General features: G+C 42.7%; 1 protein-coding gene across 3 annotated transcripts in view; it reads right to left on the reverse strand.

Annotated features, from left to right (window-relative positions):
* The window catches only part of gabbr1b (gamma-aminobutyric acid (GABA) B receptor, 1b), a 248,522-nt gene extending 237,716 nt beyond the window's left edge, over positions 1–10,806 (reverse strand). For 2 of the 3 annotated variants that reach the window (XM_070984005.1, XM_070984004.1), the window contains exon 1: positions 9,640–10,018. In XM_070984005.1, the coding sequence (XP_070840106.1) occupies positions 9,640–9,888 (249 nt within the window). In that variant the 5' untranslated portion in view covers positions 9,889–10,018. Of the gene's footprint in view, positions 1–9,639; positions 10,019–10,160 lie in introns of those variants that run through there. The other variant, XM_070984003.1, reaches the window with a different exon arrangement.
* Between the last annotated feature and the right edge of the window lie 4,206 nt (positions 10,807–15,012).

A 15,012-nucleotide genomic window follows, 5' to 3' on the forward strand; every position in this document is an offset into this window, starting at 1 on the left:
TATGTGGCGACACACCGCAAGAGGCTTTGCATTGAGTCCCCATCAGCGACCGGCACCAACTGTGTATGACCCAGAGGCAGCAAAAAGGCATTTTCAGATGCCTTAGGCATGCACCGTAGAACAGCGGCATGGCCCAACTCAGAGACTGTGTGAACCCCCACATTTCCTTTCTTTTTTTCCTTCCCTTGTTAATGTGTGTGGCACAATTTCATTAAAGACTTTTTTCAAAATGTTTCTGTCAACTGTGTTCTTTGAGTTCTACTGTGTGGTAGTGTAGAAGGTGGATCGCCAAATAAATCAATGAATCATCAATCAAATAAAATATATATATCATCTATATTTTATATATACATAAATATAACAATATACTAATAATCTTTAATATATTAATTTATTATATAGTATTTAATTTAATATGTATTTATTATTATTATTATTTGTGGCGCACAGATGACCAATAGCAGCAGAGTTGTCATCCAATCACATGATCACTCACTCATGTGATTGGAGTTGCTATCCAATCACATGATGGTTTCCTTTTAAAATGCCTGTGGAATCATCCAATGGTTGTTTGTGAAGTCAGCAGGCCAGCCTGAGTAGATCACGTCGGTAGCATTCATGTGCTAATTAGAGCTATTTGCACCTTCGCGAAGGCGCGATTAACCACGCCCCCCACTGACAGATGGTTCGTTTCTGACGATATTCAGAGCCGGCGAAGTTCCCTGTAAACTTGCCGTAAATCGCCAAAAATCAACAAACTTCGCGGGAATTTACGGGTCGAAAATGTGGTTTTTCATGTTTCACGTGCCAGTAGCCCGTCCCCTCCATCCTGTGTGCCTTTTGTCCTTCATCCAGTTCCCTATGATGGTGATTTAGTAGCCTGTAAAGCGCTGAACAGTTTTTGAACAGCCCCATAAATATGCCAAAGAAAAAAAAAACAGACCAGAAGACTTTTTTCCCTCAGTAGAGGCTACTGGAGTGTCACTAAACTTGTGGTTAAGCTTTGCACTCTCTCTTAAAGTGGCTGCAATAACCAATGCTCCAGGTGGTTTTCCAGTTCACACTGTCCAAAACCATCAAAGATGTATTGGTGTCTCGAGATGAGCCCAGCAGCCTGGACAAGTCAATCTCTCTGGCAAACCAAGTTGGAGGGAGAGGACAGGTAAGAGTATGCCATCTAATATGTCTTCTGTATTTGTCACTGTTCCATGATCTGACCTGATGCAGCTTGGCCAGGCCTTTCTCTTACCTGAAGTAAGACAGCAACGTGACCACAATACAGCAAGTTGCCTATATTGTGGTCAGGTTGGTCATTTCCTCTCCTCTTGTCCCCTTCGTCCTATGAAAGAGAAGGCTTGGCAGTAGGAGATACTCTACCTGTTCATTTCCCTCCAGAGATTTGCTGAATAGCACCCTTGTGGGGAGAGGCCAGTCCTTCATCCTGCTTATACTCCATCCCAATGCTTTAACCCATCAAGATTAATGCCCTCAATTGCCATTTCCTTGCCCAGATCAATGAAAAATTGTTCTTGGTCATCCCAGATAAATGTTGTGCAGTTCTCATATAGATTGGTCTACTGGAAAGATTGTTTCTTGCAATGCCTTTTGACATGCAAATCGCCTGCATTCTGCCCTGGCTCCTATTTTGTCTGTGCTTCAGATCTGTCTGCAGTTCCTCATGTGTATCATGACCTGGCTCCTCTACCATACAACTGCACTATTGATCTGCAGCCTTGGGCTCTTCCTACCTATAGCCAGTTGTACAATCTCTCTTGTCCCTAGCATGATGCCACAGTAAAGTACATTCAAGACTCTCTGGCTGCTGGTACTAGAAGACCTTCTTCTCCAGTGGGGGCTCTTTTTTCTTTGTTGGGACAACAGATAGAATTTCAAGACCATGTACTGATTTCTGTGGAGAGAGGGGAATGACGAAAACAGCCTTTAAGGCCACTTTGAGTATCTGGTAATACCAGTTGGTCTTCCCAATGCCCCTATACACTGTTTCAGAACTTTTGGTTTGATGTTTGGCTTCTGTCTATTTTTTTTTTTTTTGGATTCCAATCTTCTCCAAGAACCCTGAGGTACACCAGTAACATGTGCATCAAGTTCTGCAAAGGATGTTGGAGAATAAATTATTTGTCAAAGCAGAGAAATGTGAATTGCATACTTCACCTGTGTGTTTTTTGGGGTATGTTATCACACACATCACCTGAAGCAACTCTTCGGGTTGCTCATATCTACAGGTATGTGAACTACAGTCTACTAAAACTACAGCCTTCTGGCAGCACCCCTTCCCACTCTCACCTCCACCTCGTCCCCATTCCACTGGATCCCATAGTCACTCATTCAAGCAGACCCAGATCTCCACCTCATTGCGGAGGTGGATATTTTTGATACCAGGGTAGTGCATTTGTTTCTCCTTAGCTGCCTTTGGCAGAGAGAAATTATGACATTGGTAACAGTGGGTGTGTAGACAGACCACAAAACTTCTCTGCATCCAGACCGCCAAACGTCTGAACTGACAGCAAGTCAGGTGGGCCTTGTCTTTTGGTCAGATTAATTCATACTCACCTGCTGTTCAGGTTCTAAAAACATTAAGCCCAACGCCCTTTCGCACAAGATCACTGCCAATAACCCCTGTTCCAAGCCAGATTCCATCCTGCCACCCACTTGTATCAGTGCCACCATTTCCTGTGAGAGTAACGTGTCCGTCAAGCCCAGGAAGAACAACCCAACTCAGGTAATGGTCCCATTAACACATTCTCTGTCCCTGTCTCTGTGTGTTCAGATGTTTTCCAGTGGGCTCACTTATTTGACCTGTCACCTGTGAACCAAACACTTGGCTCTGGGCTTTTGATGGCCCTGCAAAGACGATGATTTTTGGGAGTTTGTCTAAGGCCTGTCTGCGCCCAAAACAAAACCTCTACTAAACCCACTTCGGTCAACAAGGAGTCCCAGGTCACTGATAGCTCTAGACTATGCTTCTGGTCTCCCCCATCTACCAATAACACAGCCATCTTCACCATCATCAATAGATTTTCCAAGGCACCTCACTTTGTTCACTGCACACTTATCAATCCCCCTTTCTCTCCTCTAGAGGGCAGGGGTTGCAGTTCTGTCTGTGCAGGATCATGGACAGGAAAGAAGACTGGAGCTGCCTTCCATCCAGCCCCTACCCCAGCTTACACCCCTTGCCAAAAGGCAAATGGGAAATGGACTATTTATATAACCCTTTCCTAGTCCGACAACCACTCAAAGTGCTTTTACAACACAAGTCTGCATTCACCCACTCACATACACATTCATACAATGGTAGCTAGGCCACCTGCTTATTACTAGCGTTAACCATTCATACACTGATGGCACAGCATCTAGAGTAATTTGGGGTTCAGTATCTTGTCCAAGGACACTTTGACACATAGACTGCCCAGGCCAGGGGTCAAACCACTGACCTTCTGATAAGTGATCATCAAGGCCTCATCATTTCATTGATCATTTTGAAATTCAAAACATTATCAATCCTTCTGCTGTATGTTTGAAACTGTTACATCTGCCCCTGGGATATCATCTAAACTGGAGTAACCAACTTGTTTCCCTCTGAGCTTCTCCTCTCTCTCTCTTTCTCTCTTTTTCTCTCCCTGTATGTCTGTGTACACCACACTGTGACTGCCTGAGTGGAGACTGGGACTGTCAAAATTGGCCAAAAATGACGTTCAATTATTCCATCTCAAAGAAAACAGATTTTAAATATTCAAATATTTATTTTTGCGCATTACATTCATAAGATGGCAAACCAATACAATAAGAGGCATACTGCCAGTAAATTATTTCATGTACTAGTAATTTGATGTAAATATCCCTTTTAAAAGATCTTCATACCTACACACTGCAAAATAAACATGGATGCCCCAGGGCGTGGTCATAATGCCCCTACTACCACATGACCAGTTTGCCATGTCCTGTCTTGAACTGGCTGTTGTGCCCTTAAAAGAAAGTTGCGGATTTCCTTGTTCAAAACTACATGCAACACAGCAAGTAAGCAAATGCTTTTTTTATTTGCTTCCCACAAATGCTTCCCAATGTCTCACTCTCAACTCATTCAGAGGACATACCCTATTTTCTCTCTGATGCTAAATGGTGAATTAAAGGTGTTAAGAGCCAGTGTTTAATTCGACATTTATCTGATACACCATCCAGGCTGTATTTTAGTGAGAATCTTAATTTTTGAAACCGTTCGCCTCTCAGTCCCACAGCCATCTCCAACTAAAATAGCACAACTAACCAACGGAGGCTGGCAGACAAAATCCAAAATATGTTTAGTTTGTACAGAAATACTGTTCATCTTTATGGATTATATTGATGCTGAATTGACAAAGCTGTTGACATATGATGCCTTTTATCTTGTATTTCTCGAGTAATGAGTTTCTGCTGACATGTAAAGAATTGTTATTAAGTCTTATTTCTCAAAGGGATCTTGGCAGAGTGTTTTCCCCAGGAGCTTCAGGAGCAACAGGTGAGAAACAGGTGACTAGAGCAACAGGTGAATCCAGATGTGTTGAGAAATCAAGAGTACTGAATCCAGGAAGCAACAAGTCCAGTTTCTTCGGGTAAGAACAGACAGGCAGGGCACAGACAAAGATAGGGGATTGGCACCAGGACTCAGGGAATCCCCGCAATACTGTCATGACATCATCAAGGATTTAAGAATCCATGCTCCCTACTGTACTTCACCTTTCCGCTGCAACGTGAAGTTGCTACAGGAGATGTATCATTCCTAATCAATTGTTTGTATTTTGAGTCCTGCTGTTGCTGCTTGAAATAAATCAGCCAATGTGTTTGCTGCTTGTGTCTGTGTATTTAGCATGTTACATTGATTGTGTGTCCCGGTGCTGTTGGGCCTTGGTGATAGTTTGCTGCCACTTGATCAGTTTAAAGACCAGACCAACAGCTGATGAACTCAAGTTCACATACCGTGTGTGATAAAGAAACGGCAATTGTGTCTTCCTGCAACAAATAGGATCTTTTCTGCTTTGAACACTTTTCCCTCTTTCTTTTTTACTAACCCACACATGCATTCATACATGTCTTTACAGGCACGCACACATAAACCTTAAAGGCGCAAATAGTGGTAGTATAACTCAGCTTTGCTTCCCCCAGTTGTTGTCAGGGATGTGCAAACATGACCTCCATTGTTCTTGTCAAATCTTTATCAAGCCTTGCGGTCTTCAACCCTTTACTCTTCACCTGATATATGTAAAATAGCATTTTCAACATTGACATTTTTACTGAAAAGCCTGAATCCACAGTTTGATTATTGATACCTGATCTGAGGACGGTCCTGTAATAATAATAATAATCATCCATCCATCCATCCATCCATCCATTTTCTATGCTGCTTATCCCTTTCGGGGTCGTGGGGGGGCCGGAGCCTATCTCGGCTGTCAATGGGCGAGAGGCGGGGTACACCCTGGACCGGTCGCCAGCCGATTGCAGGGCACATACACACAACCATTCACACTCACACTCACACCTAGGGGCAATTTAGAGTCACCAATCTGTTGTGGTTTGTATGCTTTGGGCTGTTATTTTGGTAGGTTCATGGACTTTTATTTTGGTGACACTGGTTCCTGACTGGGTTGTTGTGGGCTAACTTGTCACCTGCTCTTCCTGAGGCACCCTTCCCCCCTGCTGCGCTGAGGAGTGATCGAACACACCTGTTCCTGCTTTACCATCAGTGTCCCTTCTTAGGCTACGTTACCACCAAACGCGATGAAACAAGATCGCGCCGCAAGATTACATACAAAGTCAATGCAAAGACGCGATTTGAAGCGTCATTTTGCCGGGCGACACGATGGCCGCGATTGCGCGGCGCGATGGACACGTTGGCCGCGCCATCGCTTCATCGCTCGAGTTGAAATTATTGAACTTTTGCGGCGGATTCGCGTGAAGACGCGCCGCGACAGCCTATCAGCGTTGAGATCGTCATCGACGTGCTGACGTACGGACGTAGTCGACGAGAGAATGAAATGTTGTTGTTGGGCGGGCTTGTCGCGCGCCGTGATGACACCGCAAGGGGTTTTGTACCAGTGTCAAAACTGGAGCGTCTGGCGCGACGCGATTTCATTTGAGGCACGATTTGAGGCGTTTGGTGGGAACGTAGCCTTAAGGCCTGCAGAGACACTCCTCGGCGCCAGAGTATCCTGATAGCTTGCGTGGTATCTGCTGGCTTGGTTTTCTCTTGTGAAAAGTTGATATTCTGTCTCTCATGACAACTGCTGAATTTGTGTCTAACTCGTGTCTCTCCTCTTCTTTTCCAGTGCCTCCCGTCTCCCACACAGCCCAGCACTCTCCAGCCCTTTTGGATTTTTTGTACTTGTTTGTGCACTCCCTGCCCCTGTTGAAAATAAATCTTTGTTCAACCTTTTCCGTTTCCGCTCCAAGGTTCTGTTTCGTGCACACACGTCACACAATCAACCTAATGAGCATGTTTTTGGTCTGTGGGAGGAAGCCGGAGTACCCGGAGAGAACCCACGCATGCACGGGAAGAACATGCAAACTTCACACAGAAAGGCCCGACCTGGGAATCGAATATTAGAATATTTGCTGACAGCCCAAATGGAGAAAAATGTGTCAGAGCAGAGGCTCTCCAACTGCATTCTATCCTGTAATCAAGACTACAAAGACTCAGCTTCGCAACATCCACGCTGCCAGGTAATTTGTGTTCAGTCAGTCTTTCAAGCCTTTACCTTCCACTAATACTGTTTCTCCTTTTATTGCAGTTCTGTCTGCTTGCTTGATCTCTGTACTCATTACCTTAATCTCATCAGGTCTGCTACTTAACTCTGGACATCAGCAACCCCAGCTACACACTCTCTGAACTCTCAGTTCCACTCAGCTCCAGCTTTCCTTCTGCTTGACACAATCAGCCACCAGCCTAGTCCCCGTGCTTCCAATCATTCCTCCTGCCCAGCTCCTCTCCAGCTCTTATCCCATTCCATTTGGCCCTGCAATAGATTCATCTCGTTATTCAAACTCCAGTCTCCTGTCCTCTCTGTCTCTCACACTTGAGTCCACTAGCTCAGCCTTAACACTCTAGTTTACTCAGCACTGGGAGTAAACTGACAGGCCTTCAATTCCAGCCAATGAAACCTGCTTTTCTGTCTTTAAGTAAAGCTAGAACTTCAGACTTTTTCCAAACCTGTGGAGAGGCTCCAATGAGTAAACATTTACTAAAATTATGACCTATTGGTTTGGAAAGCAGCCTAGCCATAATTTTAAACTATTTTTCCATAAACTGATTTCCAGGTTATCCATACCAAGATTTGTTTAATCTGAAAGAGAGAGCAATCTCCTCAAACTTTGTCCTAGCTAACCTTATCAAAAGCAAAAATGCATGTTTTATCCCTCAGAATACCCTTAAAATGCATACATGTGCATTGCTTTCAACATCTCAAATTTTCCACCTTGTTTATAAAAAAGTTGTTCAAATAATTAGCAACTTTGTTAATGAACTGACCTGCATAGTCCACACATTTTCAAGAATTGCCTGACTTCCTGACTACACATTTCAATTGTTTTCCACTTGTAGAGCTGCTTTTTTTTTTTTTTTTTTTTTAATATTCTTCCTTTTTGAAGTCATTTGACTTGGTGACCTTGTTTCTCAACTTGCAGTGAAGGCTTCTATCTAAAGGCACCCTGACTTCTGAGCATCAGCCTTGGCATTGTCCCTTTGAAGCATCAAAGATCTCAACTCATTACTTAATCATGGTGCACTACTTCCTTTTACAGACCTTTTCCAGCAGAATATGGAACTTCACTAACATCCCTGAAAATTTTTAAAGTACCGTTTGCATAATTTTCCTGATATATTTTGAACCATTGTAAATCTTTGTATCATTCTGTAAAAATTCTGGTAGGTTGACAACCTGGGTAAGATTGCAAACATTGGCCATAGAAATCTGCTTTTAACATAACAGACAATTGTCATGGAACCAATCAATATTAAGATCACTGAAAAGGAAGATATCCTTACTTTCATTGGTTATTATATCTAGGGTTTCACATATTATATCCGAGTAGTTCACACTAGTACTGGTGGCCTACAACCAACTACAGTAAGCTTACAAGCATGGAAGGTGAATCTTTATATTCATAATGTAATATAAAATATTACAATAATATGTAGTAATATGAAAGCATGTGCTCAGCCATCCTCCTGACCATCACACCTTTGTTTGTCACTGCAACATCAATCTACATTCTGTTTCTAATTGTGTTTCTTCTACCACATCAACTCCTGGTCTATTTTCCTGCACAGATCTCATTTGAATTTAAGATGCTTTAGTGACATTTGGAGCTCAGGTTGAGTTGAAGTCAAGAGATTTAGATGAGTTTCTATCTATGGTGAGTAGACAGGGTATACAGATAGTGTGCCGCTGTTTGAACATGTGCAAGCTGTTCTAATGCAAACACACACAGAGTTGTTACGCCACCACACAGTAGGTGGAACATTTCTCCGGGGCTGCGACCCATTTTATGACCTGACTGCTGCATTTTAAAACATACAATAAACAAAGGACTGTCAAATATTCTGACAGTAGCCTAAGATAATGTGAGAAAAGTAATCATTTTGGAGATATAAATCATACAGCCACAGTGAAACAGTCATGTATGTGGACTCCAAACATATGAATATGATCGGTACATTTGGAGATGCAATCTATACTTTCACCTCAGACATGACAACCTCACAAACAATGTCATTTTCACAAAAGTCTAAAGGTTAGCCTTTTCTCTACCATTTTTTGTAACTAACTGCTTTATTAACTGCTAATAAATCATAAAGCTGTAATTTGTTATTGGTCTGTTATATGTCATCGATAAGAACGAATTGGACATTGCCAGGTTGTAAAAAATCCAACTGCCTGATGTTTATTCTTATTTATTTATTCATTTACAAGCAATTACTAAATGCTTGTGGGTCTCACACTTTGTAATTAGTCTTCAAGTCTGTAATTATAAATTATTGTAACTATTTAATGGAGGGCTGTAATCATCACATGTGTGGTGTGTTAGTTGTTTATAATTGATTTTGGTGGAGATCCTCTGCACGCTTTTACCAGCAATTAGGGGTCAAATCATCTAGCCACTACAAGGGACTTTTCACAACCTGGCAAATGCAACATTGTTTTTCATTTATGGCTTTAAACCGTTCTATAAAGCGTTATGATGAAAAAATATTTATTAACCATTTATAAAGCCAATGGTTTCAGCTTACAGCTCTTCATAACGGGTGCCTTCTTTGAAAGTGGTAGGCTACAAATTTTTTTTATTCCAAAATTTCAACAACATAAACACATGAATCTGTTTATTCAAGCAATCTTTGCTTTCATTTCATAAAGACGCATTTAGTGGGTTACAACTCAACATTTAAAGTGATGCTACTGATTGCACACTAAAATAGTGTCTTAATCGTTGTATTGTGCTGATCTTTCTTCCTGGTAGGCCTACAGCACCTGTAGTCTCATGTGACTAATCCATTAAATTATGATTCTGATTAACAATGGAGTGAAAGATGGAAAGAACTGAGTCTATACTGAAAATTAAATAAACTGTGCGGTAGCCCAGTTTGTTACTCACCATACTGTCGTAGTGTATCAGCTCCAGCTCGTAGTCCGGCAGTATGTCGGTCCTCTTATTCACCAGGTCCAGAGCCATCTGAGCGGCAGGGAGACAGGCTTGTCCTCCGGGCCAGCCTCCACTCATGGGGAAAAGGGCTCCGATGTACAGCTTCTTCTTGCCTAGAGCCGGACGGGAGCAGGAGAGTAGTACAGTGAGGGTAAGGGTCAGAGAGTAGCGGAGGACGGACCTGCTGAAGAGTCGAGCCATGGCTGATGGATGCGGGAGGCTCAGCAGAGCGATGAGGTCAGTTTATTCCTCCAGTACTGATCAAGTGTGACTGTGTGGCGTTGCCTGCGATGCGCGGGTCAGGAGCTTTGAATTCCCATGAGCGACACAAGTTGATTTCCGGCACAGGTGGGAGCACGTTTAGAATAGACTATTCATAAAAGCCACAGATTTTATTTGACTGCCCTTTGACTCAAATATTTAACAGCTGACAAACAAATATGATTAGGGTACTATTCAACAACCTAATTCACCTGCTGTGAACTCCTGCTCTTCAACCGAAATAGCACTGTGGAAATTCTCATCTACTCGACCATGTTTGAAGAACTTCGATCCACCATTCATTTAATGCAATTCAATAAACAGCAGAGTAGAAGTTCGTGAGGTAGTTCATTTACACATGAACAGGCAGGTGATGCTGTTTGCGAACAGAAATTTAATACGAAGTCGAGATCGGTGATTAAATCCGGCCTGGAGCTCTGTTCGCTGTCCAAGGAGCTGAACTCGGTGACTCTCCGTGATATTCAGACGCGTTAAACGGGATCCAGATTACACCGCCTGCCTTTTCAGCCTTATGAAATATTAACAAAAATCCACAGAGCTCACGAGGAAACACACAGAGCTTTACTAAGTCCAGATCCTCTCGTCATCTGCCTTCCTCCTCTGTCCGCCTGCATACACCGCACCTAACGTTGTATTGGAACACCGCAATACACGAGCAATGTAGACTATTATTGTCAGTAATTCAGTGCAGTCTAATGGGAGAGCGGTCAATTTCGAAGGAAGGTCGATCCTAAGATGAAGTCGCGAGATTGTTGCTGGAATGCGGTTAGCTTTCCAGGAGGAGCGAAATGACGCTACCAGGTCTGTGCGTTACTGTGACTGACTGCAGCAGCGTGTGAGGAGGGGGTTCAGTCTCCGTTTCAAACACCACTTTGAATGTGCAATCTCTTAACACAGCCTCGCTCATTTATTTTTCCTCCTCCCGCCCGCTGCTCCGACAACAGTAACAGGCAACAGTAAAAATTTGTTCTAGGATTTACTGTTCAGTAAAATTGACATATAGCTTTCTTTACCCATCATCTACAGTGCACATGCAGGAACCTTAACTCATAATTATATTATACTCTGGTTCATTCTGGTTGCCCTTGTATTGGTAACATAATTGGCTGATTGATTTTGGCTTATCACACCTGTATGTTTGGAGCCCTTATCAAACTCTTGCTCAATGCCAGATGCCCCCCCCCCCCCCCCCCCCCCCCCCCCCCCCTTGCTCATGCAGTCCCCTGCATACTTCCAATTTAGGCAACTAGTTTTGTTAGCTATACCACAAACTTCACTGTATATTGGTATTGGCAAAACCTGTATGTCAGACCACTAAGTAACAAGAAATGGTAGCCCTGAAATGTCAAAGATTCATTTGAGGTCATTTAGAAACAGTGTCTCTGTTCCATAATTTGTTCACCAGAGATGAATGCTGTGCTCACCACATACTGTAGTAAATATTCTTTGATAAATAAATTCAAGGGAAGCTCATAAAATGTTTGTTTATTTAGTGTTAACCTTAAAAATGCATATTGGCAAATATATTGTTTGATATTCTATTGTTGAACTAAAAAATAATCTTATCAGCTTTACAAAATCCAGAGTTTATTTCCATCCAGAGTTTTTTTTATTTGAATACAACAAAAATGTTAACATAAGGTCCACTTTCTCGCAACGGCATCTCACAGTCTTCGTCAGAGGACGGAGTTCAGTTGCCACTGCCAGTTGTCCAGGAAAAGGCTGGAGGTGGACCTTCAGTAGTATTATCCATGTTACTATTAGAACTAATAGTGTAAATGTTATTATTTTGTCACTATTTCCAAGGTCAAGATTGAACTTGAATGTTAGCATTCTCAGTTCAGCTCTGACTGGGTCCCCTTGTTGCATGTCATACCCCTCTCTCATTATGTTTGCTGTTTGTAATTCCCCCCTCATAAGCAAGAAAAATGTGAACTTTCACTCTCAAAAACTTGAATTTGAGTCTAAATATACTTAATAATATACTTGTTACTACAGTGTTATCAATAATATTAATATTTAATATTTTTTGCCATAAAGGTGAGAGATTACAATTCTCAACTGAAAAGGCAATTAAATAGTAGGTAACAATTAAGTAAAACATATCTGTTCTTGTGGCACAAATCTCAGGTTTTTTTAATTTCAATCTATTCTGCTCCTTCATTGTTGTCTTTCTCATAAGCCAATACAATCTTTTAATTTAGCAAACTACATTTCAGAGATCTCATTGAGCCATAATGAATCATGCTCTGCCTCTCCCCCACATACTCCCACCTTTACACTTCTCTTCATTGCTGTCTCTTGCTGAGAGTGGTGATGCTTTCTATTTTGTCCATGTGTGTGTGTGTGTGTGTGTGTGTGTGTGTGTGTGTGTGTGTGTGTGTGTGTGTGTGTGTGTGTGTGTGTGTGTGCGTGCGTGCGCGCGCGCACGTGCGCATGCCCGCATGTGCGTTTATCTATCTGAATGCTGAGTGTATCTTTAATAATGTATTACCACAGTGGTAAGCTGACACCGATTCTTCTCTCTTCATTCTCATTATTTTCTTCATTCTTTCCTCTCATTTCCAGCAGCCACAGAGCCTCTGCTGTTCTTTCCTTATATCTGGTGCTGCAGCCTGATGTCTATCTCTCTCTGCTCCATCCCATTTCTGTTTCCAGGCACAGCTTTCTACCTGACCGGCTCTCATTTTCTCGGGTGGGTTGATATGTATTTCTCTGTGTCTCCTCCTATCTGGTTCACCATCTCTCTGGGATTATCCATGCTGCAGGAGAAGAGGCATATATGCCTCTCACATCCCTCAGCTCCAGCTCATTTCTATCAACAAACTGCATTGTCATTTACTGTCAGAGAACATAGCTCTGCACACAGAATTTGTTAAACCGGTTTCCATGGACATGAAACTGGGAAGAAGATGCAGCACTATTATGCATCCTGATCCATTTGGAGATTCCCCTCAATTAATTTGAATAACATTATGAGCAGAGCTGATAAGTGATTTCCTGGCTTTATAATAGGCTAATTTTGTAAAAAGGAACACTCAAGATGAAGTGGGTAAAGGCAGAGCTGATGGTGTTCAATGAATATAGTGAAAGAGCTTAGGGTAATTTACACTTATCCTGTTCCACATCTTAAATGATAAAAGAGTCAAGGTCATTTATGTGCTATGAATTGTAAAAGCCACGATTTGCTAAAAGTGGAAGCATGTTCATATCCAGGGTCAAATTAACCTGTTAAGGCACTGCTGGGCAAAGCTAAGCTTTGAGCCACGACATAGCCACACACAGATAAACTCAGTCTATTTTGCCCATAGTGCGCTACCTTTAACGAGCCAGTATTTGAATAAAACTCTGCCCCAGGTGTGCTGGATGTCAGTTAGTTTGAGATACTTTGATTAAAGATACATTTTTAAATGTTGTATACAGTGTAAGCATAATATCAACCATGTTTTGAGGTTTAAAAACTAGATTTTCACACTTGGTCCCTTCATAAGACAGGTTCTCAGCAAAGAGATTTTGCAAGAAGCATAATGCTACCCAATTTATTCTCTATAATGGTCCAGTATCTCTAATTCCGTTCGTACTGGTAGGGCATTATTTACATTTAGGGTCAATGTACGATACAAGATGTACTTAAGGCAGCAAACCAGGGGGTGAGGGTTGGAGGGTGTGGTTGTGGATGACTAATGTAGCTAACCATGTGTGTCTACTCAGATTTGCCTTTTCTTGAAAAGGGACCTAATGGTTAACGTGATTTTCTTTTAGATTGAACTGTGATCCTGTCTTAACCCTGACCAGGTGGTTCAGTTGCTTAGGCTCTACCATCTTAACTATTAATGATTGATTTCCTGTAACTATTTGGTTATGTTGCAGTTTATGGACTGCAGTGTCATGATTTTCACTGATATGTGGCTTAACAACAGCGGACAGAATGGCAGAGCACTCCAGTAAGATCAGAGAGGGAGGACTGTGTATCTACGTGAACAAAACTTGGTGTACAGACTCTGTTATCACTGGGAGCCACTGTTCTGCTAATCTGGAATATCTGATGATCAAGTGCAGACCTTTTTCATCTGCCTAGAGAGTTCAGACCCACTGTGATAACTGCAGTTTATATCCCCCACCCCACCCCACCCCAGATGCTACTTCTAAACTAGCAATGAAAGAACTGTATGTTGCTATCCACAAACAACAAACTGCATGCCAACCAGGCCACGCTGGACTCAGGATCCATTGACATTGACTCATATGGATCCTCCGTTCTGGATTACATTAACATGTGCCAACGTCACCACCCACAAATGGATAAGAACTTTCCCCAATCAGAAGCCATGGATTAACAGTAAGGTCAACCTCCTACTAAAGGAACATGGCGCTGCCTTCAGATCTGGTGATGGCAGTCCTTCGAGATGCTGGTCTTGGCCAACCTCAAATTCTGTCTTCCCCCCACACTGGACCCCCATCAGTTTGCCTACCGACCAAACAGGTTGCCATCTCCATGGCACTGTGTTCCACCCTGACGTACCTGGACAACAACACCTACGCAAGGATGCTGTTCAGCAACTTCCGCTAAGCATTCAACACAGTCATCCCCTCCAAACTGGTCAACAAACTCAGTGACCTCGGCATCAGCATCTCCCTCTGCAACTGGACCCTGGACTTTCCTGACCGACGGGCCCCAGTCTGCTAGGTTAGACAACCACACCTCCGTCACCCTGACCCTGAACAGTGGCATCCCACAGGGCTGTGTGCTGGGCCCTTTCCTCTACTCCCTCTTTACCCACAACTGCGTGCCTGTGCATGGATCCAACTCCATCATCAAGTTTGCAGACGACACCACAGTGATAAGCCTGATCAACAACAACGAGTCAGCCTATAGGGATGAGATTCAGCACCAGGGGCCCGTTGCACAAAAGTAGGATTAAGACATCCAGGATAAGTGACTGAGCTGAGTTCAACCAACCCAAAACATCAGCGTCCAGGTTTAATCGGTTGCACAAAGACCAAGCCAGGATGAGCAGACACGGATTCAACAAGCCAGGTGAA

Source organism: Chaetodon trifascialis, chromosome 17 (genome assembly GCF_039877785.1).
Source record: "Chaetodon trifascialis isolate fChaTrf1 chromosome 17, fChaTrf1.hap1, whole genome shotgun sequence".
In the NCBI taxonomy this organism is placed as follows: Eukaryota; Metazoa; Chordata; class Actinopteri; order Chaetodontiformes; family Chaetodontidae; genus Chaetodon; species Chaetodon trifascialis.